Source organism: Crocodylus siamensis, chromosome 2 (assembly GCF_052110815.1).
Source record: "Crocodylus siamensis isolate JL-2025a chromosome 2, ASM5211081v1, whole genome shotgun sequence".
Classification (NCBI taxonomy): domain Eukaryota; kingdom Metazoa; phylum Chordata; order Crocodylia; family Crocodylidae; genus Crocodylus; species Crocodylus siamensis.
The window spans coordinates 99724508-99747376 of record NC_143396.1 but is presented as its reverse complement, the minus strand read 5'-3'; the positions used below and the strand labels follow the sequence as shown (position 1 = coordinate 99747376).

The following is a 22869-nucleotide window of genomic DNA, read 5'->3' as shown; positions in this document are numbered from 1 at the left end:
CATGTACAGGAATGTTTATATATTTAAAGTCCAATATATGCAAAGTAATAATTTTGCTTCTGTATTCCATTTCAATATTTAAAAAACAAACAACACCAAACCCCAATGTTGTTCCTCACATAAAAAGATATATAACAGTCTTTCAACTAGTTGGAAGACACTGAGGTACATTTTCATCATTGTTAATTCTTAACTACTCTTACTATGTGGTTGCATCATTCTGTATACTTGCTGGATTTCTTATTAAATAGTAGTAGAAATTCTAGTCTAGAAGTATATGAAATCTGAGACCCTTACTCACTCAACTCAGCTCCCTTTCTTGTAGACATGGACCCTCTGGGAATAAAGTTAAAAGAGAATTGATAATACTTCCTTTTATTCTGAGTCTGACTTCATACTGCTATGGCAGACAGCAGATCTCTTCTTGGAAGCTGAATCTAGTCTAATTATATCAATTGGCTGTGACATAAAAGTTTGTCAGGCCTCATCCAACACTACATGTCATCATGATTCATGTAAATGAAGTATCATGATACTTAAAAGTTAAAGCCACTACTTTGCTAAGGTTACTAAGGTTCACAACTCTTTTTCTAAAACAGCTTTTGCCTTGTTGGGAAAACCACATAATGCATCAAATTTCAATCTCTGTAGTATCTAATCCCTGCCTTCTCTTTATCCCAGGAGGTTTGTATTCAGCATATCATCAGACAAACATTTCCAGTTGGTGAAAGCATTGCAATATATAGCTTATTTACAATCCCTGAGGAGCTACTCTAAGAACCAGTGACTGAGAACCAATAAATAATTTACATTTAAAGCTTATGCTCAGTCAAATTACCCTGAGTGTATTGATTTATGTAGTGTACTGGAAGTCAATGTCTTGTTTTTGAGCTATATGCAATAACTATATTAAATATTATTAATTAGTTGATTTGTTCTCTTTAATAATGTACTCAAACCCATATGCTAGCATAAGCGCCAACATTTAAAGCTAATTTTGGCCAAAATAATCAATTCAGGTTTTTTAGAGAGCGTGTATATTCATATGCTCTTGAAAAAAACTGGACAAAAATCTGTTTCTGATCAAGAATATGTAACTTGCAGAAATAAGGTCAGGTCATTCCAACACAGACTTGAAAGTCCCCCTTTGTTTTCAAGTTCCAGCTCTGCAAACCTCAATGAGGCTACAGATCACATTACAGCATTTCATAAGGACTGTTAATCAGAGAAAATTTGGAATTTTCATGTTTTACAAGCATTGAACTGAAGTTCTGCTCTCCTTGAGGCCAGCTGGTTTTATAGAACAACACTCTTAAAGGAAAGCTATCAATGTCAAATGACTTAACCCTGTGACATATCTCTTTGCACTGCTTCAAATACTAAATTAAATGATACACTATAGTTTAACTGGTTTTAGCCTATTTGTACAACAGTTGGTCAGATTGAAGGATCATTTTATCGGTTAGAAAATGTGTTAGTTTCAATGGATCCAAAATTAGATGTGTATGTTTAAAGCCTGAGGCCCCTTCCAGCCCTAAACTTCTGTGAATTCATTACAAATCAGAGGCCAAAATGATCTCTTTATGCGTGCATATATTTTGTTCGGGTAAGTGAGGAATCTATTTTTGCAAATTTTGTTGTGAAGCTCTGTTTTATTTTTTATTCCATATTACATTCCCATGCACATACAAGGCATTTTAACAAACAATCAGAGGATCCTTGCCCTGACGACTTTATAATCCACAGCAGGTAGAAAAAGACAGACAAAGAATAAGATGGAAGGACAACAATAACATGATGCAGTCATTTGAGAAAACTCAGCAGTCTTTAGGATTAAATGTTTGAAATTCACTTGGGGACGTGAACTTTGAAACAATTTAAAGCACAAGATGAAGTTGGAAGAACTATCAGCGAGTTCAGAAGGAGTCTTCCAAATGAAGGGGACGGTGAGAAAGAACCACAGAGATCGGCACAGAAAAAGGCAAGAAGGAGAGAGGTCAGAAGTAGAGCCAGGTGAATTATTTTTGCCACAACACTTTGTTGAAAAATGCAGATTTGGGACAAATGAATGAGCCTCAGAACTTTTTCAGTGGGGACAGGGAGGCAGAGGAGACTATGAAAAAATATTCTGAGAAAGCTGAAACATTTCACACCAACTTTTCTGAATGAAATGGTTTGATTTGAAATGAGGAAAACAAATTTACCCCAAGTGTCTTAAAATACCATTTCAAGTTTTGTTTTGAAGCATTTTAAAACAAAACATTTTGGGTCAAATGAAATGCTCTGTTTGGCCCCAAGCTGATTTCTTTTCCTTATATTTTAGTTGCTAAACATTTTGAGCAGCTTTCATTTTAGGTTTACCCAACGTCCTTTATTGAAATCTTCTTTTTATTTTTGGAAGTGCAAGCAAACTAGAAAGTTTATCATCACATAGGTTCTAGTCAGAAACAAGGAATGAGGCAAGAGTGAGACAGAAGCAGAGAGAAAACTAAATTGCACAGGGTCATAAGAGCAAGAACAAGTTGCTTAAATCTCATGCCAGGACACCGAGGGATGCTAGGAAGGTACATGAAAAGGGTTCAGCAGAGTTACAGGTGTAGTCATGGGATTTAGTGAAGAGTACATGAGTATGACTGTTTTTCAAGGTAAGATAAGTAAGTTGATTAAAGAGGATAAATATGCAGTGGAATAAGCCTGCATAGATTGTTGCTTTTCTCGTGAGCAACACAGGGGCCAGAACATGAAAAAATGCATAGAGTCAGGGAGACTAAGCCTCAGACGTGGAGGTGGGGGTAGAGTTTTGGGTTTCTGCAGAATGCTTAGGTTTCTTCAGTAATATATGTGGAGGAAATCATGAGTGGAGAATGGTCAGTGAAGCAGGGTTGTTAATGGAATAGAAGTCAGGGAAAGAATGTGAGTGAGGGCAGGGCAGGATACAGAATGCAGAGACAAGGTGACCAAAGAGAAAAAGAGATTAATAAGAAATACCACTAGTCTTAGTATACACAAATTGAGATAATAACCTAGAAGGCAACAGTGCTGTGCAATGAAGGAAGTGGTTAGTAAGAGGAAGACAAAGCAGCATCAGTAGTACCAGCAACCTGGCTATCCCCAAATATTGGGAAGAAAAAATGAAGAAAGATTTGAGATCACAGACAAGACAGGACTGGGACAGTTGACAGCATACTGGGAACACTGGAACATGGTTACATTCAGTGCAGTGTCAATGCCCTCAAAAACCTATTTTAATGATGCTTGCTACTGCTGCTCTTAAAACTGGCTATTAAACCGAAACTTATTTCAGTACAACATGCAAAAGCCAAGTAGTACACTATGTTATCTCAACCTGTCAATTTAAATGCTGTGGTCCATGGAGTGAAATTTAAAAATAAAAAAAGTCGTAAGATCTGGTCCCATAGAGAACAAAAGGTATAAATGAAATGGATCTCCCCTCTTGTATTATCTGGTATGGCATAAATAAAGGCAGGATACCCATCACTGACTTCACTGCAAGTAAAGAGTACGTTTTAGTGAAGAAGCCGGTGAAATAATCAATGTGCTAAAAATATCTCTTTGTGTGGCTCTGACATTTCTCTATTGAAGTAGAGGCAGTTTTTGACTTACGACATTTCGAGTTACATCGAATACCGCTTACAACATTTGTGAATTGACACTGTTTCGACGTTCTGACACGGGTTTCACCTTTATGACATTGGACAGTCTGTTGTGGTGGGGGGGGAAGGGGGAGGGAAGAGGTGTGGGGAGGCATATCAATGCCCCCGCAGTGAGGGAGGGATTGTGCCTGGGACTGGGGTAAGCGCTACCAAGCTGGGGCAGTGGGGTGTGGGGAGGGAGTGGGATGGCTCCCACCACTGTACGCTGCAGGTCTGGGAGGGCATGGAGGGATGTGTGCCCTGGGTCTGCGTGGGGTGGCCAGGGCCAGGGCTGTGCGCCAGGCAGAAGGTGCTGGAAGTGGAGGCTCTGGCTTGCCACCACTTGCGCAGCTGGGGTGCAGGGGAGAAGTGCTGCGCTGCCTTGGACAAGCGGTGCACAGCAGCGGAACCGCTTCAGCCTCCCCGCGCCTCCTGGACAAGCCTTGGTTTTGCACCGTTGAGTGGTGGCAGCTGCAGGGCATGGTGGGGGCTTGTGCCCCGGGTCTGTGTGGGGTGGTTGGCAGAGTGGGGGCTATAGGGGAGCTGCAGCCACCCTAAAATTCCCCACCACCCGCCTGGAGCAGCCCCAGCCTAGGCTGCCCAAGCAGATCCAGGGCACAAGGCCCTGCCATGCCCTGCCACCGTTCTCTGGGGCAGAGCAAAACTGCGGCTCAGCTGGGAGACACAGGGAGGCTGGAGCAGCTCTGCCGCTGCACACCACTTGTCCAAGGCAGTGGAGCACCTCTACCCAGAGCTCCCCAGCCCCAGCTGGACAAGCAGTGCCAGGGCAGAGCCCTCGCTCCCAGCGCCTTCCACCCAGCAAGCCGCACCTACATCCCACCCTCCCCCCATCCCCAGCTGGACAAGCAGCAGCAGGGCAGAGGCCCCGCTCCCAGTGCCTTCCACCTCGCCATGGGGGGAGCAGCTGGACAAGCTGCAAATTCTCCCGTGACCATAGCCCCTGCTCCCAGCACTGCCTGTCTCACCATGGTGGGAACAGCCAGATGAGCTGCAGCTTCTTCCACGGCTGCCCATAGCCCCCAGAGTGCAGCTGGGCACTGCCAGCCTCCCCGTGGGGGAGTAGGTAGATGAGCCATGGCTTCGCTTCAGGGACTATGGGCTGTTAATCATTTGGCTGGAGGATCAAGATAAACACCATGCTCCTGTGAGTTTAGGCATCATTCAGGATGAACAGTAAAAAGTAGCAGAGGAAGAAGATGCACCCACTGTTGAAGAGACTCCTACTCGTAAAGTCTTGACAACAAAAGTGCTGGCTGAGGCTGCCATGTCCGTCTGAGGAACCTGACCCTGACACTGAATGCAGTGCATCAGTGAATAGGGGCATATCCAACATGTAAATACATCAATGTAGCTATATTACTCATCTATAATCGAATATAAAATTCTGGGTTATTTTTGGTGAAAATAGGGTACTGGGCTTTGGTTCAGAAACCAATCCCCCATTTATAATATTGTTTCCTATTGGAAAATTGGTTCCGAGTTACGTTTTGACTTAAGATGATATTTTCAGGAACCAATTGTGTCATAAGTCCGAGGACTGCCTGTACTGACAGATGGATTTTCAATATACATTTTGGGGACAGCACAAATCTTAAAAAAGAAGCCTCAAGAGAGTTACCAGATGCAGTGATTGAGTGGGAGAGCTGCTGATGCACAAATCTAAACAAACAGGCAAGTATATTTGATACATTACATGCATCGATCCAAGGCTCTACACAGCTTTCTTTAATATGATTTTATTTTTGAGGTATGTCAAACAAAAATAAACTTGACAGCATCCTGAAAGAAAGGAAGACAGATAAATGTGACCCCAGTCACAAGTTCCAACCAACTCCCTCCCCAAAAGTCTGGGAAAAGGAGACGGGCTTTGCACAGTACACCATGAAAAACAACACAATTGGGTAATTTTGGATCCATGGCACAGAAGAGGAAATTCCAAAGAACAGGACCCATGGAGAACATTCTGCCAGCTGCTCTTGTCTTTGTGACAAAGGGACTTTAGGTTGAGTCCCTTTAGTAAGAATGGTGGGAGCAATATTGCTTGATGAAAGAGGCAACCTCTCATATACGCAATCTGTAAAGCATACATGAATTTCTGGGTCAGAAACATCATCTTAAACTGAGCCAGATCACTGAGCTCTAATGTTCTGGTGCTGGCTTTTAGACAAGTTAGAAAAAAGGAAATGGAAGTTTTACTAAGGTTTGTTGAGAATCTAACATCTTCCCTGAAGTGCAGGTTAATGTACCAATGCTAGATATACAAGGTGCCCCCAGCAGGCATATGGTGGAAATCTGAAAGAGCATATATATGTATATCTGCAGGCCTTTGTCTCCCTTCTGCAATAAACACTCAGTGTGAAGAGAGTGTGCTTTTCCCTTACATAATAGTCTTTTTTTTTAACCTGACACAGACTTTGTATTATTATGAATATTCATTCCGTTCTCAGTTGCTCAATGCAGCTTATCTTTGGTTTCTTTTTAATACTGTAAGCTCTGAATGTGGGGACTGGCTTTATTTTTATTTCTTAAATAGCACTCAGCACGCTGTTGGCACTTAACTGACAACAACAGTGATATTCGTTAATAAAGTTACCTACTGGGGTATGCAAATGCCTATCAATATATTAAATGTTACTACTGAAAACACGTATAGTAGAGAGAATGGTTTCCATAAAGTAGCTACTTGGGAGGGAATCATTTTCAGCTTTCTTAATTCAACGTTGCTAAAGTTCAAACTGTGTATACAAGACTGATGTGCTACTAACCTTTTAGCTTGAGTCATTTCCAAGCAACCTTTTAAGACGGCCAAAAGTTGACTATGTGTTTCCTATTCAGCCTTATTTAATACTATACATTTCAACTGAACTTTGTTCATAACACCAAGCATAACCAAAACCTGAGTGATTTATAATGATGAAAGATGTTGCTAACATGTAGTTCTTCTGTGTAATTGCCACAAAAGGGATTACCTGTATATTTTGTATAAAATTTCCTAACTTTGGTTATAGTTCCACAGGAAAATACTGGTTATTAAACCAAGTTTTAAGTTTTGTGCAATGTTCCTATTTTCTGTACTTTTGCCAGAATAAGGGACATGTCTGTGCCTATGTTTGGAAAAAGACTACTTGTTTAACAAGTTAATGCTGGGGATCTGTATTTGGCTTAATTCATAATTAAGTAATTGTTTCTGGTTGACTACTGAGTGATAACAATAAGCGGGCAAATAAATTATTAAAATTGCCTAGCTGGTAACAGGGAAGCACATATTTCCTACAGAGCTGAAAAGGAATACACACTCTTGTTAGTGAATCTATTTCAAGTAGAAGAAAAAATCCAGTGTTTATTCCTGTATACAACAAAGGGCATGAAATGGAATACTTGACTATATTTTAATGTATGCCATGCAAGATGTATTATTTTATAATTCCTTTAATTTTATTTTCAAGGCACTCTTGGGAATTTTTTTTGCGTTTGAATTTTTAAATGTGAAGTTAGACCTTCTTGGAAAGAAGTACAGCAGAATAAGTTGCAATACCTGTGGTCTTGTGCTAGAATCTATCCTTAGTACTAGTTTAGATCAGGAATAAAGTTCTCGCAAGTCAACCGAATTAGTGTACTAACATAAAACTGGTACAAATGACAGCAAAATCAAGCCTCTCTCTCTCCTTTTTTATTAAGTGAAGATCTTACAAATTTACAGATTCCACAGATGTAGCAATCCGGCTCTTACAAAAATATAAAAGCGCACAGAACTCCCCAAAAGAATTCTAAATAGCCTGAAACCTACAGCTTTTCTAGTTATGAGGGAACAATGGTAGCAAAAATGCCTTCACTTTGTCAGCCTAATACTCAGTCTATATCTATGGGGCAGGCACAGGATGGAGCTGCAGCTCATCTGGGGAAAGCAGGGTGGGGGGCGTGTGCCCCTGGATCTGCATGCGGGGCAGGGCAGGCTGCTGCTGCACTCATGGTGAGTGGCGGTGTCACTGGGAACAGGACTATGGTGAATTTTGGGGTGGCTGCAGCCCCCCTAGCCCCCCGTCTCAGCACTGTTGCCATCTGCAGCCTGGCCCAGCCTCTCCCACTGAGAAGAGCTTGACACAGCCCTGGCCCCAGTCCACCCCACATGCAGGTCCAGGGGCACATGCCCCAATGCCCTCTCAGGGTGCGCGCAGTGGCAGTAGCCGCTTCCCTCCCCTCCCCACCCTGGACAAGCTGTGGTTCTGTCCCGTGCCCTGCTCTGCCCTGACTAGGCAGTGCCTGCCCCAGCCCCACTCCCTTCTCACCACGGGGGCCTCGATCTACACAAGGTAGAGTAGCCACCAGCCTCCTGCCATGCAGGCTAGTTTATTAGTTTATTAGTGCCAGAGGTAATTCAATGCTAAAGTTTCCAATGTCATGGTGAGCTTCCATTTCAGGAAGCAGCTCATCTGGAAGAGTGCAGTGTTCTTGGGGGCGCTGCTTCCTGGGATTATAAGGTTACCATATAGACCCTACACTTACCCAGAAAGCCTGACCTAATCTCATGCCAAACATGAACACTGAGAAATGTAGGCTCTGATTCTTCATGGTTCTTGCTACTCCTTAAAGTTATTTAAATTTATAAAACAGATCAGATTAATAGGGAATACATTACAGCACATAATCCAAATAATGTAAATTCTCAGATAATTTTATCTGAAGAGTTCTCAGAGATCAGAGTTAGGTCTAAATATAGAGGCCATGTTCCTTAAAAGCAACATATCAGAACTATAACTGCCTCTCTTCTTGATACTAAACTTACCTGCAAGGTAATATCCTGACAACATCATTGGGCTTGTAACCTTCAATACAAACAGCACAATTATCAAAGTCTGGCTCGGTTTCCTATGAAAAGAGACAGAGAGAAAGGGTGGGGAAGAGTGTTCATTACATTATTTTTTAAAGAACTTGTGAGCTAATCTCTTCATACATGAACCTAAGTGGTATGGACAATAATAAGATATGGTGAATTAACAAAGGGTAGAGACTTCTGTCAGCTGCTCCATGATAACTGTCTGTCTGTCCACTGTTACACCACGCTAAGGCCTTGTTACATATTAATTTTAGGTGGCTCCTGGAGCTCTTAACCCTCGGTTTGTCCACACAGTAACATGTGAAATTAGTTTTATGCACTCTTTAGGCATCTTAAACTTACGTCACATCAGCCTAGGTTTCTCTCTGATCTGCGTTACCCAGCTTGTGTTACACTAAGGTGTAGCCATTCTAGGCTATGTGTTTGTGTGCACATACCACCTAGACCTGCTACCCTACTGGATTCAGTCCAGAAAAGAGAGACAGACTGGCACCAGTGGGAGGGACTGGGCAGGGGGGTATCCCCTTCTTTGCCTGCTCCCCCAGGACAGCACTGGTGGCTGAAAGTCAGCCAGGAGGGCACAGGGGTGTAGGAGAGCCCTAGGGGCCGAGAACAGCCCAGGATGGTAGGGAAGGGAACACCAGACTTACCTTTCAGCCCTCAAGGCTACGGGTTTGAATGTGAATTGTTTCAAACTCAAGCTAGCACTAACACCAATTAACATTTGGACCAGCTCAAAGGGCAATGTGTAATAAGGCTCTAAGTGAAAGGTAAAGTGAGGCAGCTTGCCCCTGAATGCAAAAAGGTTAAGTTTCCTGCATTAGCTTTCATTTACTGTAGGATAAGAACAGGGAGATGAATAGTTACTGAAAAGCAGTTGTTCCACCTAAGCCCCCAGCTCCCTGTAACCCTCTTGAATTTAATTTTTCATTGAGAATTAAACATGGTATATGTGAAGACAAACAAGAAAAGAAAAGCTTTTCCTCAGGGATCCAGTCCCGTAGGTCTTACACTTCAGTATTGTTGCCAATGTGGGGTTTGCCAGAGTGATGACAACTGGAGAATTTGATTTGTAAATTCTAACAGTAACATATTTACAGGTCAGACTAAAAAGACTGTTACTGTATTTTTATTTCCTTTCCCTTCCCTGCTCTATTCCATCCTTAAGTTGCTTATAAGCACTCTTCCCCTGGCTGTGGGGTATTTGTTAGTGTGAACAGGTAGCTGTCATCCCCCTTCTGCTTCCCGCTTCCTGGAAGAGTGAAAGGAGCCTCTCTGCAAGTTCCATTTTCAAGTGAAAACCTTGAAGAATTACCTTATCACCTTTTCTGATTGTTCTGACTTGCAGCTTGCTGATAGCTTTCTTTGCAGCATCCCCAAGACGGCGCTGAAAATGCAAAAATCCTCTTTAGTAAAAAGCATATTTTTATGCAGAAGAAATGACCGTATTTTTGGGAAGCTGTTTAATAATCTGACACAACTTTTACATGAAACAGTGAAATGCTGTGTAAATAAACTGATGGGGCCAGTGAGGATGCTGTAGGAAAGTGAAAACCACTTATTTTAAAATTCTGCGTGGATTAAAGGCTCCTCAGTTATTGATGAGTAAATTCCACTGGGGAAAGTACTTATAATGTAGATTCAATGTAGAACAAGCACGGGCCTATGATTATAATAAATCATTTTATTTTGGGTATGGCCTGCAGGTAAAAACCGATCTGTATGAACCAATCTGCTAATTGGGGGACCAATTTATTCTTCTCTTAAATAACACTAATGAAATATTTTTGAGGAAGATGCTCCTGAACTGTACTCCCACCCTTGTTTCTGATCTGGTTTATGGCTTTGAGCAAGCCATTTAGACCAAAAGTTAAAAAATTGAGGCACAGTGAAAAATACTTCTCTTCAGCAAGGGACAGAAGTTATACATAAACCGGTAAAAGTGATCGGAAACCAGTTCAAATCTGTAACACAACAGAAGTTCAGTGCACATAAACCACTTCCAAAATGGCCAAAACCAATTTAAGGTAAATCTGGATGGATGTAGTATGGATGCAGAGTGGGCTGGCTAGCCTTGTCCCAAGCTGTCTGTTCAACAAGAGTAGGGCGATGTGGTCTAGCACCCCCCAGCTTCTGGCCTGTGCCACTGCAGGCATGTGGCTGCATTTCTGGAATCAAAATCGAGTGTCTGTTGGCTTGCTTACTGGTTCAACCTACAGTTTAGACTAACTTGTGAAGGTTGAATCAATTCAGCCAGGGGCTTTTTGACTGTGTGTATTTAGCTTTAATTTCCATTCTGATGAGATTCTGATCCCAGTTCCCCTATCTTTAATATACTATTCGGCTATTCCAAAAGGATATGCTGAAACACCAGTGGTTTTCATTCAAGAAAATACAAGTACATTTAAATGTCAATCATTATTCTTAATTGTTGCTCAATGTTTGTGCAGAAGCATGTCTTCCTGTGCTTTTCACTAGGTCAGCAGCTGATAGTACCTGCAGATGACTGCACCTGTGTGGGGGCCCCAGCTGATTTCAATGGAGCTGTATGCAGGTGCAAGAAGTCTGCCCGCACAGTGTGAGTTGCAGGGTCAGTGCTGAACCCTTTACCATACATTGAGCCCCATGTCCTCCAGTTAAAAGCAGCTGGTGAAACTTCAGATGCACGTTACATGCAAGAAAAATGGATCCCCGTGCATACAGAAATTTGGCAGTGGGGGATTGGTGAAATGTTAATTGTCACAGTCCCATACCCATGCGGGGTTTGACTCAGCCTGCTGGGTTGGACCTAGCTTGCAGGCCCAGACTCAGTGCACTGGTTCAGTTCAGAGGCCCAGACCAGCATGCAGGGCTGGGAGCAGGCTCGGAAGCAGGCTCAGCTCCATAGCTGCTGCTACTCCGTATCTGCAAAGAATATTTTTTCTCTTCATTCTGCCTCTTAAAAACCAAGATACATGTTCTATACAGGGGCATGCTCAATGTGAGTAAATATGGCATATTCAGTTTCTTTGCTTTTCTTTTCGTCCTTTTCACCTTTCTCTATCTTTGATGCTGAATTGTAAGTGCTTTCCCAGTGAAACTTCCTAGCCATATATTTTTTTTCATACCATTTGTAAAAGCTACAGTGCTGTATGGGTCTGTGTATTCATGCTGCATCTCCAGACAAACCCAAAGGGTGAAGCAACTGCCAAATGAGAACACACTCTCAGAAACTGGGAAGTGTTTGTTTACAGCAGCAAGAAATGCAAAACTGCTTTGCAGAATCAGCAACACCAACAGTGGAAGGGAGCCACAACTCCATGTCTTTCAGTAGTAAATTCACGTTCCATAACTGAGTGTTCGCCTATGTCATCATCCTAAGGTTTCTGTCTGCATGTGCAATCTCACTAAAATAGAGACGGGGGGAATCATACTTAAGTAACATATTTGGATACCTAATGCCCTTTTCCGATTTCACTTATGCTGGTTTTTTGATCAGTGTGGATTTTGGATCCTGATTCCTATCACTGTATACATGGAAATTTTAGAGCAGAGGATTGTGAGGACGTTACACTTAAGGCCTGGAACACTGCCTATGTCAGAATTCAAAGCGTCTGCTTTTGTTGGAAATAACTACAACCAGAACTGATCTTGAAATTAATAAAGGGAGGGTGTATCACACCTCCAAATTGATTCACAGGTAACTTTTTCCCCACCTTGTTATTCTGATACATTTAAAAGCAGTGCATTTAATTTTAAAGATATATTTAGCCTATTGGATTTGGAGACCTGCAACAGGAAGGGATTTTATCATAGCCTAATAAACCTCAGTTTAAATGTGATCACAGTATCACACGTGAGAGAACAAATTCAGCTCTGACATAAGACATAGAACTTTTATTCACTTCCAAGAGAAGGTGTAAGTGTGAATTTTGTACCATAATTAACTATTCTATTCCAGAAAGTATCTTGTAGTTATACAACAAACATGTTACATTTTTCATCTAGCTTTGCCTTGAACAAAGGGATCAGACAAGATTTGAAAATATGACTTGTAAACTATTTGTCTCTTTCATGCAAATCAAAGACAGCCTGATGATCTAAAATAAAAGAAACACAAGAACCATTATGTCTGATATCTGGAATTTTTTATGATTTTTTTTTTTTATTACTTCTACAATGAGATAATCCAGTCTTTCTTCTGCACATTCTTCAAGAGAAAAGAACAAGATTAAAGACTGGTTTAAAACTTTGATCTGTTTGTTTTCAAGCTTGCCTCTTCTTATCTAACTCAAATGATGGCAAGTTCATGATTTCAATAAAAATTAGATCAATTTTTTAAAAGAAAGCTCCTTCATCAGTAGATGCTGGAATAAAGTCATACTGTCAAAACATTCTTGCTTTTGTTTGAAATACATGCTATCATAATCAGATGCTGCCCACAAGGTTAAGAAGTGTTAACATTTACAGTAGTTTGATGTGAGGTTTAGGGATTTATGATTATAAAACTCATAATCTCATTAACACTGGGACACAGGCTTGGGCTGGTAGGAGTTAAGACTGTCCAGCCTAGAGGTCCTTCAGGGAGGGCAATGTTGACTGATGAGATGGAATGGTAACGTGGAAAGTATGTCTGTTCCCGTCTTTGGGAAAACAAGTGCTAATAGATGGCGTGGGCGAGTGCTAATGGGAACCCCTCCCATCTTAAATTGACTTTCTCCCAAATAATTGGTCTTTTCTTCCCTATGATTGTCTTACAAGCTCTAAGCTGTTCAGGGCAGGGTTTGTCTTTATCTTTGTGTTTTGCACAGCACTGAGCATACTGCTGGAGCAAATTACCTGCATGTTCAAAAGTAGGCCTTCCCATCATTTTACAGCCTCCAAACACAGCTAACCTCAGAGAAACTGTCTGACATGATGATGGGGTTCAGAAGGCTTGTCTTCTTGGGAGCCCACAACAGCCACGAAGAAAATGTCTCTCAGGCCCTCAACAGGCTTTATATTTAAAACACCATTAACAGATTAATCACACCTTAAATAGTAACCCAGCCATGCATGCAAGTCAATTTAAGGTGTGATAATAAATAAGCCATACAGTTAGTCCACATGTATGTATGTGTATGTGGAGTAACTTTGTGGCTCATTTGTATTGCACCTTAAATTGAACATGTGGCACCCCTGCCCCAGGACCCAGCAGAATCTTGCATGCTGCCCAGCTGAGTGGCATACAGTTTCCTAGATCCCAGCACACTGGGAGCTTGGCACTGGACTGTGGCAGCCTGAGGCTAGGCTCCCCACAACCCAGACCTTTTAAAGGTCCATGTGGTGCCAGGCGCAGCTGGTGAACTCAGACTGGTGGGGCAGATGGAGTGTCCCACAGGAGCAAGGAGGGGTGGTAAGGGGGGAGAGGTTTGCAGCTGGCCGGGAGTGGGGGGGTTTGCAGCTGGCCGGGCACTCTGGCCAGTAGCAGGGAGGCTGCAAGCGCCCCCCACCGGCTGCAAACCCTCCCCCCGTGGGACGCTCCACCCGCCCCACCAGTCTGAGTTCACCAGCCACACCTGTGTGCTGCCCAGATAAGTGGAACACAGGTTTTTACTCATTCCCAAAGCTTGGGGACCCTGATATCAGGCTGTGGCAGCCTAATCCCAGAGACCCTGTGCAGCCCCGCTGGGGTTTTGACAATCAGCTGATTGTTAGCTGGGGATGGGAACTGTTTGGTTCCTGGCCCCGAATGACAATCAGCTGATTGCCAGCACGCCTGTTTCGTTTTGCTGGTACAGGGAGAGCCTGGGCTCATAATCCCAGGCTCCCCCTGCAACAGCAAATAAAACGCAACTGGGATCTAATCCCCAATCCCAAAGACGTACATTTATTTTGCCATGCATATATGGCAAATCAGGAGGCGGGACTGTTGGTATTGTGATTAGATCCCATCATGTCTTAAAGTGTCAGAGACCTCACTCAGAAGTTCAAAACACTGCTTGCAACCTCTCTCTCATGGATCATCTCTGGACCCATATACACAGCCAGCCACATACCGGACTAGATCTGAACACTGGAAACAAATGTTCCTCCATAAATCTTCACCAGATCACTCTCTACTCCAGGCAAAGGTCAAAATGTTTTTCTTGGTCAGTCAGGACGGAGCTATCATTACCATTCACCCATCCTGTAAAAGCACATGTAGCTCACCAGATTTCAAAACTTTCAAACTCTTCCTTTACAAGAAGCCAGGCAAACAAATAAGTATAAGACAACTGATCAGTAGATACAGACAACCGGTCTTGGCATGTACTGGTATCAACACCCTGGCAATGAACTTCTAGCACACAGATGCACTGGCTGAAAAAATGAAAATTTGGCAAAATGTTAACCCCTCCTCTGAAGCCCCTGGCTTAAATGCAGTGGATTTTAAAGGTCTCTAATATCAAAACCCTATTTAATGAAACCACAGTTGACTAAACTATCACAGATCCTGCCAGAGCTAGGCAGCCAGTCTGCAATACCAGATTTAGTGCACTCTAGGGTGGGGACTCGGAGCATGCTTTTCCAACTTGGCTGATGGTGCATGTGTCAAGCCTCTCTAGCAAATAAGCATAGCATCTTTATACAAAGGCACACACACAGATTATAATGGCAAAACCCTTTAAGTACCATGACAAAAGGACTGAGATTTAAACTCTACTCAAGCAAAGAAATACAAACTGTTTCTCTATTGTACACAGAAGAAGATACAGGATTTCAGGACAGGAGTGCTGTTAATCTATCCTTGCACCAAACAAAAATGTCAAAGATAAGAAAAATAAAACAGCAGAGAAGAGAGAGATAACCCTGACAGAAAGGGAAAGTCTGATTTGAGCTCTTTTGACAACTACTTACAGTAAAAGTCACAAAAGGGATGTAAAACAGAGAAAGAATGAAGCATACATGTATCATTACAGTTTCTTCTGACCAAATGCCAGTGATGTAAGAATTTTTCTTTTTCTTGTCCTGTCTCTCCTCTGCTTCCCTGAGAGTTTTCCATACCTTTGAACATCTGCAGCCTGTTCTACCTGAGCAGACTCAAACCTTGCTTGGTATACATGCATGTTTTTGCTTGTTGCCAGCACAGCTTCTACTCCTCTCTGTTTTACTTGACTTTATTTGGTACTGCCAACTCTCATGATTTTAATTGCAAATGTCATATTTGGTGTTTTAGAGAATATGAATTGACAAAAATTAAAATTAGCCCTCGACTGAAAAGACTTTGAGCATGTTCTGTTCAAACATTCTAAAACCACAGGGCAAATAAGCCCCCAACTTTTATTACCTTTTTCCTTCAATATTACCATTTATAACTCAGCTCCCATGACTTCCCAGGTCTTGTCTAAATTTGAATGCTTGAGGTTTGCAGTCTTGCTTATTCCTGGTTCAAATCCTCAATCTGGGGGTGCAGAAGAAATTGGAGAAAGGAGGGGGGGCACAGGCAAGAAGTACAACAGATATGTTGTTCAGTATTTTGGCTAGGCCTCAACATAGTACACTGACCTGCCCTCTTGATGTTATACCTCATGGAGGCATGGATCTGGAAATTAAAAATATTCCATGCAAAGTAGGATTAAAAAGCAACTACAGACCTCATCTGAGATGGAAGGATTTTGGGATCTTGAGACAGCAGGTGTTCCTTCTGCCCTGGCAGAACCCAAACTGCACTGAGTCAGCCCCTGGAATGATTGCTGAGACAAAAATCAGTCTTTCTGTCATTTTAAGCAGCAACATAGCACTCTTTTTTCTTACTTAATACTAATGTGTTTCATTATCTTAACAGTCTGGCAGATTTTGCCTAGAACAGCCAACTTTGAACCAATCCTATCTTCCTTATGTTCATGTGGGGTAATAAATCCATGGAACCCAATCAACCCTCTAACAACATAATCAGCAGGTAACACTCTCACGGGAATAAGAAAAGGTGGGGTATGAGTAGTTCTGAGGAAGCCTAGAAGCAGCTTAGCTGGAGGAATAGTTTTAAGCTGAGCTGAGCTCTGGTACCTTACTGTTAATTTCTGTGCTAAGAAAACTGAAACCGAGGAAAAGGGTGAGTTTGACCTCTACACAGCATGTGGAAGGCTTACTGGCTACCATGGAAAGGGCATCTGCTTGAGAAGGAATACAGCAGATACCTTAGTAATAATAATACAAGAGTTCACAACAGAACATGAAAAACACTTGAGTCTATTAAAATTGTAGGAATAATTTAGTTAGGCAGACAGTATATATTTGACTTGGAAGCAAGCCACATCACTACGGTAAGGACCAACACATAAGGCATAGGATCTTTCATCATCACTGTGAACTAACAGTGTCCCCTGCCAGCTGGTCTCATGAGCCATAGCTATACTTGTTTCCAAGCTCCAGGCATGTCCGTTGTTTGAAACCCTCCTCAGCAAAGGAAGTCGAACAAACAAAAGCCATGGCCTTTCTTCCTTCAGGCTCTTAAGGTTTTCCAGCTTCCACAAGATCTTTCTGTCCCTTGCTCTCTTTCATTTAGCCCTTTTTAATGCTCCCAGCTAGGGATCTGCTCAGTGGCCTGATCCCTTCTATCTGTACCTCATCAGCAAGCAAGGGTAGTTGCACCTTCTGGACTCTTAAAGTGACTATACCACGAATGTCAACTTCACTTGGATCCAGATTGTACTGCATGGCTCCTTGCAGGATGGATCCAGTCCAGGGCATGAGGCCTGTTGCAATGACCACTGCAGCAGCAGGGTCCAGCAGCAGCGTGGAGTTCAGGGGAGCAATTCCAGAGGCAGAGGTAGAGAGCCAAGCATACCACCAATGACTGTGGCTGAAGAGCCCCAGATTTTGTGGCAGGCCACATCCCCAACTTCTGGTGCCCATGGGTAGCAATGGGCCAGACAGAGAGGTTCTGTAGGCCAGACCTGACCCACAGGCAGTATATCTGACACCCCTGGTTTATACCCTGTAACAGTCACCACCACAAAGAGCTGGTCTTAGCTTTTCTCCTCAGATGAAAAATGATAGCAGTAAATAAGGACCAGTGAAAGGATAAAGTACCTTGTCCAGCATAATAGGCAAAGGATGAACTGAAAACGTTCCTTGACAATACCAGAGCACAAAAGAAAGTATTGTGATTTCAATGGCATCGTTAGAGTGGTGTTGTTAAAATGTGCTTAATTAAAAAAGTCTTAGTTATAAATAATTTACTGCTGTAACAAGAGGTCTTTGTTATGCCTCAAATGCTTGGTTCCCAAGAATAGGGTTAGTATTAAGAATGGTGACATAGTTTTAGTAGCTCAGTACATAATTCAATTTGCGCTTGGTCAGAAAAATAAAATCTGCTTTAAAGTTCTGTAGCTCAGCACTAATGGATCTATGTCACTGGGTGCCAAGGACATTGCACAGCTGTTCTTTAGAAGCTAATGCATGTACATTTACATTGCTAATTTGCATGCATAGTTCCTCTGATTGTTGTAACCCCTTCACACAGAAATGACCAATTTTGGACTGAACTCTTTATTTATTATGCAATTACTTGACCGGCCACACCTATAGCATCTACATGCATAAATTAGGCACAGGTGCACTTTTGCACCCAGAACTTCTGAAAAAAATACTTGTGATGGTCAGATTGAATCAGTTGTCACTTGTGTGCTATTTAAATTCCAATTCAGATCATGATAGTCTTGCTATCTAAAATTCCATGACATATTTTTAAGTGAAGAATTTATCCTTCAGGTCTTTAAATAAATGACAGCTGTTTTCCATCCCAGAGAGTGGTAGAATTTCACTGGTGGTCAAGTGGTTCCTATATGCTATTTGTATACTGTAGAGTGCTCTAATATCCATCATGATGAAACAAACATTATCCCTCATCGTTTCCCTTCTCTGTAAAGTTCATAAACAGACAGTAAGGAAAGTAAAGCCCACAAATAGAACTGTATTATATGTGCCAAAACTCAATGGTGAAATATAGTACACGTTTTCTCTTGTAAAGACTGCTTTTGGAAGTAGTTGGCAGAATGAGATTTCAAACAACGGTTGGGATACAGTGCAATTAATTATTATTTATCACCTGCAGATTGTGAAAAATGAGCAGGATTCTTTACAAACAAGTGAGGACCCTCCTCCAAACTCACAATCCAAAACTGCTATGGGCTCCACCCTGCAAGCCTTTATCCCTACCTGGCATTCCACAGAGTCTAGGGATTTTCTTTCCTCCTATCCTATAACAGGACAATGTAGGTAATTTTGAAGTATGAATGTGGTATGCTGTGCAGCAACAGTAATCCAAATTATATGGAAGTGAGTAAAAAATGAACAAGGTTCATTTTAACATGACTACCTGTGTTGTTTAAATATGGTATATAAAAAAAAATTATATGAAATACAATTGACCTGCAATTCTGCAGACATGGCATATTTTGTGGGGGCCATCAGAATGAAAAGCAATTATTGAATATTAATTACTAGCATTACAGTATTTACATTGCAATATCAATGTAGACGCCTTTCTACAAAGACTTGTACAGGCAAATTTTAGTGATTGTGAACTAAATATTTTAAAATGGAAACACTTTTTCCACCTTAATTAATTTGTTAGTCATAAAGCATACCCCCCCCTTTTTTTAACATGCAAAGTCACACTCCTAACTATTCTCTAGTCACCTGTTCTTCAAGCTTAGATTCACTAATAGATGCATGTGCATTTCTACAGCTCTCAAATTTACTATGGAAATATCTTCTGTTGGACACAGCATTATCTTTTCCGATTATTTCTTGTGCATTGTGTATGTGGAGGAGGAAGGGCAAACTGTCAGCAGACATATTATTTCAATATTTAAACATCCTGTGTGAAAGAAATAACACGTGTTGCTTTATGCTATGTATTTCCCACTGTATACTCTCCAGGAAAGGAACAATTCATTAATTCATTTGCTTCTTGAGCCCTGTTCTTGTTGCTGAGAGGTCTCTGGGTTTCACTCAAATGCTGGCTCCCCTATCACAACCACCCTTCTTTCTTTGCCATTACATGTTAAGGCTTCCGTGGACAGATTTAATGTTATTTTAATGTTATTTACATTTTAAACATGCTGAGATTCTTTTGTGAGGATAAATGACTCCTGCAAATAGTGCAGGACAAAAGCCAAAGCCCACTCACATTCTACTCACCTGGTTTCTATCTCTGGCATTCGCATACCGGAATCTCTGGATATAATAGAAGACCAGCCATGCCAGGGAGATTATCATCAACACAATGAAGGATATGGAGACAAATACCACTGAGGTACGACTGACGTATTTTTGCAAGTTGCGTGTTCCAATTGTTATGTACATCATCACAGTAATATTCCTCTCCAGCAGACTCACTATCTCTTTTCCTTTGGGCTCAGGAATCATTATCGCTACAACATCTTCTACACCTAGGATGGAAGAAAGATACAGTTAGAAAAAAACAGCTGCAGCATGGTGGTAACGGGGTATCAGCAACAAAAACAGAATCTTTCTCTTGGTCTGTAGGGTAATTACTCTAGTTTTGCCGAGCAGTAAGCCAGATAAATCAAGTAGAAGATTCTGGTTTCATCTGGAATAAGTTATGTAGTTTGATCCAGCATACTACTACCGCAAATATGATTGTACAACTGAAGCAAGTGTCATGGCTTGGCATGAACACCACTTTCCAGGGCTCCTGAGACTCACATAGGAGATATTGACATAACCTTGAAAAATGCAAATGTGAGCATTTTTTGCTTCAAATGCAGTAGGTCAGGGGCAGGCAATTATCTTGGGCGGAGGGCCACTTACCAAGTTTTGGCAAGCTGTTGAGGGCCACATGGGTAGCTCCGCCCCTTGACAGGTGCCCTGCCCCCTGGTTGCCACCTTGGGACTAGCAGTCCCACCCCTAAACTCTGACCTTTGCCACTGGGAGTCCCTCCCCTTGCCCCTGGAAATACTACTTTGGGGAAGAGGGTTTGCCATCTTAGAACAGTAAAAAAACCCCAAATTTATATACTAAAAATCAAACACCCATAATACATTAGCAAACTGTTTGTCATGTATGATGGGGAGGTGGGCAGGGATAGAGCGTTGCCACCCAGTGCCCCATGGTGCCAATGCTCTGCCTCCGGCCCTTTGTGCACCCCCCCCCAACCCTCGCATCCAGCCCCATGTGCCCCACCTCCCGCCACTCCCAGTGCGGCGCCGTGTACCCGCCCCCACCCCCTGCCACTCCACCCTGCACAGCTGCAGGATCCCGTGAAGAGGGGGGGAAGGGAGTTTGCATGCAGCTGCTTTCCTCCCCTCTTCCTCCCTCTCCCTACTGGGAGTGCTGCTACCCACCATCCCATGCCACTGCTGCCTGCCACGAGCAGGGGGGGAAGCTTGCCTTGCCATGCCCGCCACCAGCACCCCGTGCCACCGCTGCATCCAAGGTGTGGACTGGTCCTGCCATCCCTCCTGCTGTGCTGGGCAGCCCCAAGGTGGCGGTGAAGAAGCTTCACTGCAGCCTAGCACAGCACACGCTTGGGGCAGCTGCAGCAAAAACTGTCTAGTGGCAGCAAGGGGGAGGGGCCACTTTCACCCATGCCGAGCAGCAGTTTCTGTCCAGCTGCTGCTGCTGCTCAGCCCCGACAGGTGAGCTCGGAGCTGGTGTGGGGCTCAGGCTCAGCAGAGGCAGTGTGGGAAAAACTACTACTCAGCATGGGATAAAAGTGGCCCTTCCCCTTCCTGGTGCTTCCTGGTGCAGGTGCTCAGAGCCCACACAGGGCTGCTCTGTGTCTGCTCTGCACTGCCACTGCTGCCCCATAGGGCAGCTCAGAGGTGGCAGTGATGTGGTGGAGATGCAGGACAGCTCCGCACGGGCTCTGAGTGGCTGCACCAGGAAGTGCCGGGAAAGGGAGAGGCCACTTTCCCTCCACGCGGAGGAGCAGTTTGTCCCATGCTGTCACTGCCCAGCCCAGATGGGTGAGTGTGGGGCACATGGGGTTTGGACTGTGTGCACTGATCCCCGCCTGTACTGCGGGGCTGGGGGGAGTCAGAGTGAGTGGGCACATGGCAGCAGGAGCTGGGCAGGAGCATGAGGCCCATGCCAGTGTCCCGGGGCCAGCACTGGAGTGGCCCAGAGCAGGACAGCAGGAGCATGGGGTCCTGGCCAGCAGAGACTCTATAGAGCCAGGCCAGGTCCCCTCTCTCCCTGCTGGTGTAGCCCAGCCAGGCTCCACAGACCCCTGCCAGCCTGCACCCCACACTCCTGCCACCCCACTCCTGGCCCCTCCCCCAGTGCCCTGCTGGCACTGGCCCTGTGCTCCTGTACATCTGCTTGTTTCCACTCGCCCCCAGCCCTACTGCCACTTTCCTGCCCGCCCACCAGTGGCTCCTGGACCACATGGTTCCTGGCTGCATGACCACGATGGCAGGACCTAGCAGGAGCCAGCCCGGTCCCCAAAACTGAGGCAATAGCCTGTGGTCCCCCTCTGCCTCAATGCCCTCCCCTTTCTTACCTGAATTTCCCACTCCAGTGCAGGGAGATGGGAACAGCCCCATAGTCCCAGGCCAGAAACCTCTGTTAGGCAGAGGCTTCCTCCTGGGGGGAGCGGGGCAGGACCGGGCAGGCCTTGCTGTTGCAGGGTCCTGCCATGGCTTCCCTTGGGTCCTACTGGTGTGGTTCAGGATATGAAGTAAGACAGAAATTACACAAAAGAAAAACCTTTTGTGATCAAAAAATCAAAATCAGCTTTTACTTATTCTAAACTGAGACTGAGTCCTTCAGAGTTACTGGAATGTCTCTGGATTTTCACTGATTTAACTGTGAGCAAAAGTCATCCCAAGGCAATTGATGCTGTTAAACAAAGTGAATCAGTATTGTCAGAATTGTATCCAGGTGATGCTGGATACATTCTATGTTCATTTGCAATAAAGATTCCAGTGCACAGTCAATATAGAGCTAGAAAGTGAGTGAGATTAGGAGGCTGAAGGTCAAGAAACACAGCACAAAAGGATTCATTACAGGTTCTTTTCTCTGTCGATTTAAAACGTAAGTAAATTACATCCCTCTTCTACCCCCCAAAGAATTACAGGTTAGTACATATAAGCATCGACTTTGCTCTCTTTCCATATACTTTATTAGTCTGGTGTAGGGGTGTCAGATTCCTGGCCTCTTTGATGTTGTTAATCGAAAGCTCAGATTCTGCCAAATACAAATGTTCATTTATTTTAAGGATAATTACATTTCCACCTCCTACAGTAGAAGGGATAATCTCCTGAATGTGAAACATCAGTGTGTAGGTGGTCTGAAACAATAATTCTGAGGGGTGAGAACTCTCATTCATCTCAACATGGAGTTGTTTGGACCTTTTCACAGAACGAGCATGATGTGTCTGCTTTAGG

At 43.3% G+C, this 22869-nt stretch overlaps 1 protein-coding gene across 1 annotated transcript in view; it reads right to left on the bottom strand.

The window, feature by feature from the left end:
* RNF150 (ring finger protein 150) overlaps positions 1-22869 on the bottom strand; it is a 193371-nt gene that overhangs the window by 51770 nt on the left and 118732 nt on the right. The window contains exons 2-4 of the mRNA XM_090036490.1: positions 19657-19907; positions 9824-9895; positions 8458-8540 (exon numbers count right to left, since the gene is read on the bottom strand). Of these exons, the coding sequence (XP_089892616.1) occupies positions 8458-8540; positions 9824-9895; positions 19657-19907 (406 nt within the window). The remainder of the gene's footprint in view (positions 1-8457; positions 8541-9823; positions 9896-19656; positions 19908-22869) is intronic.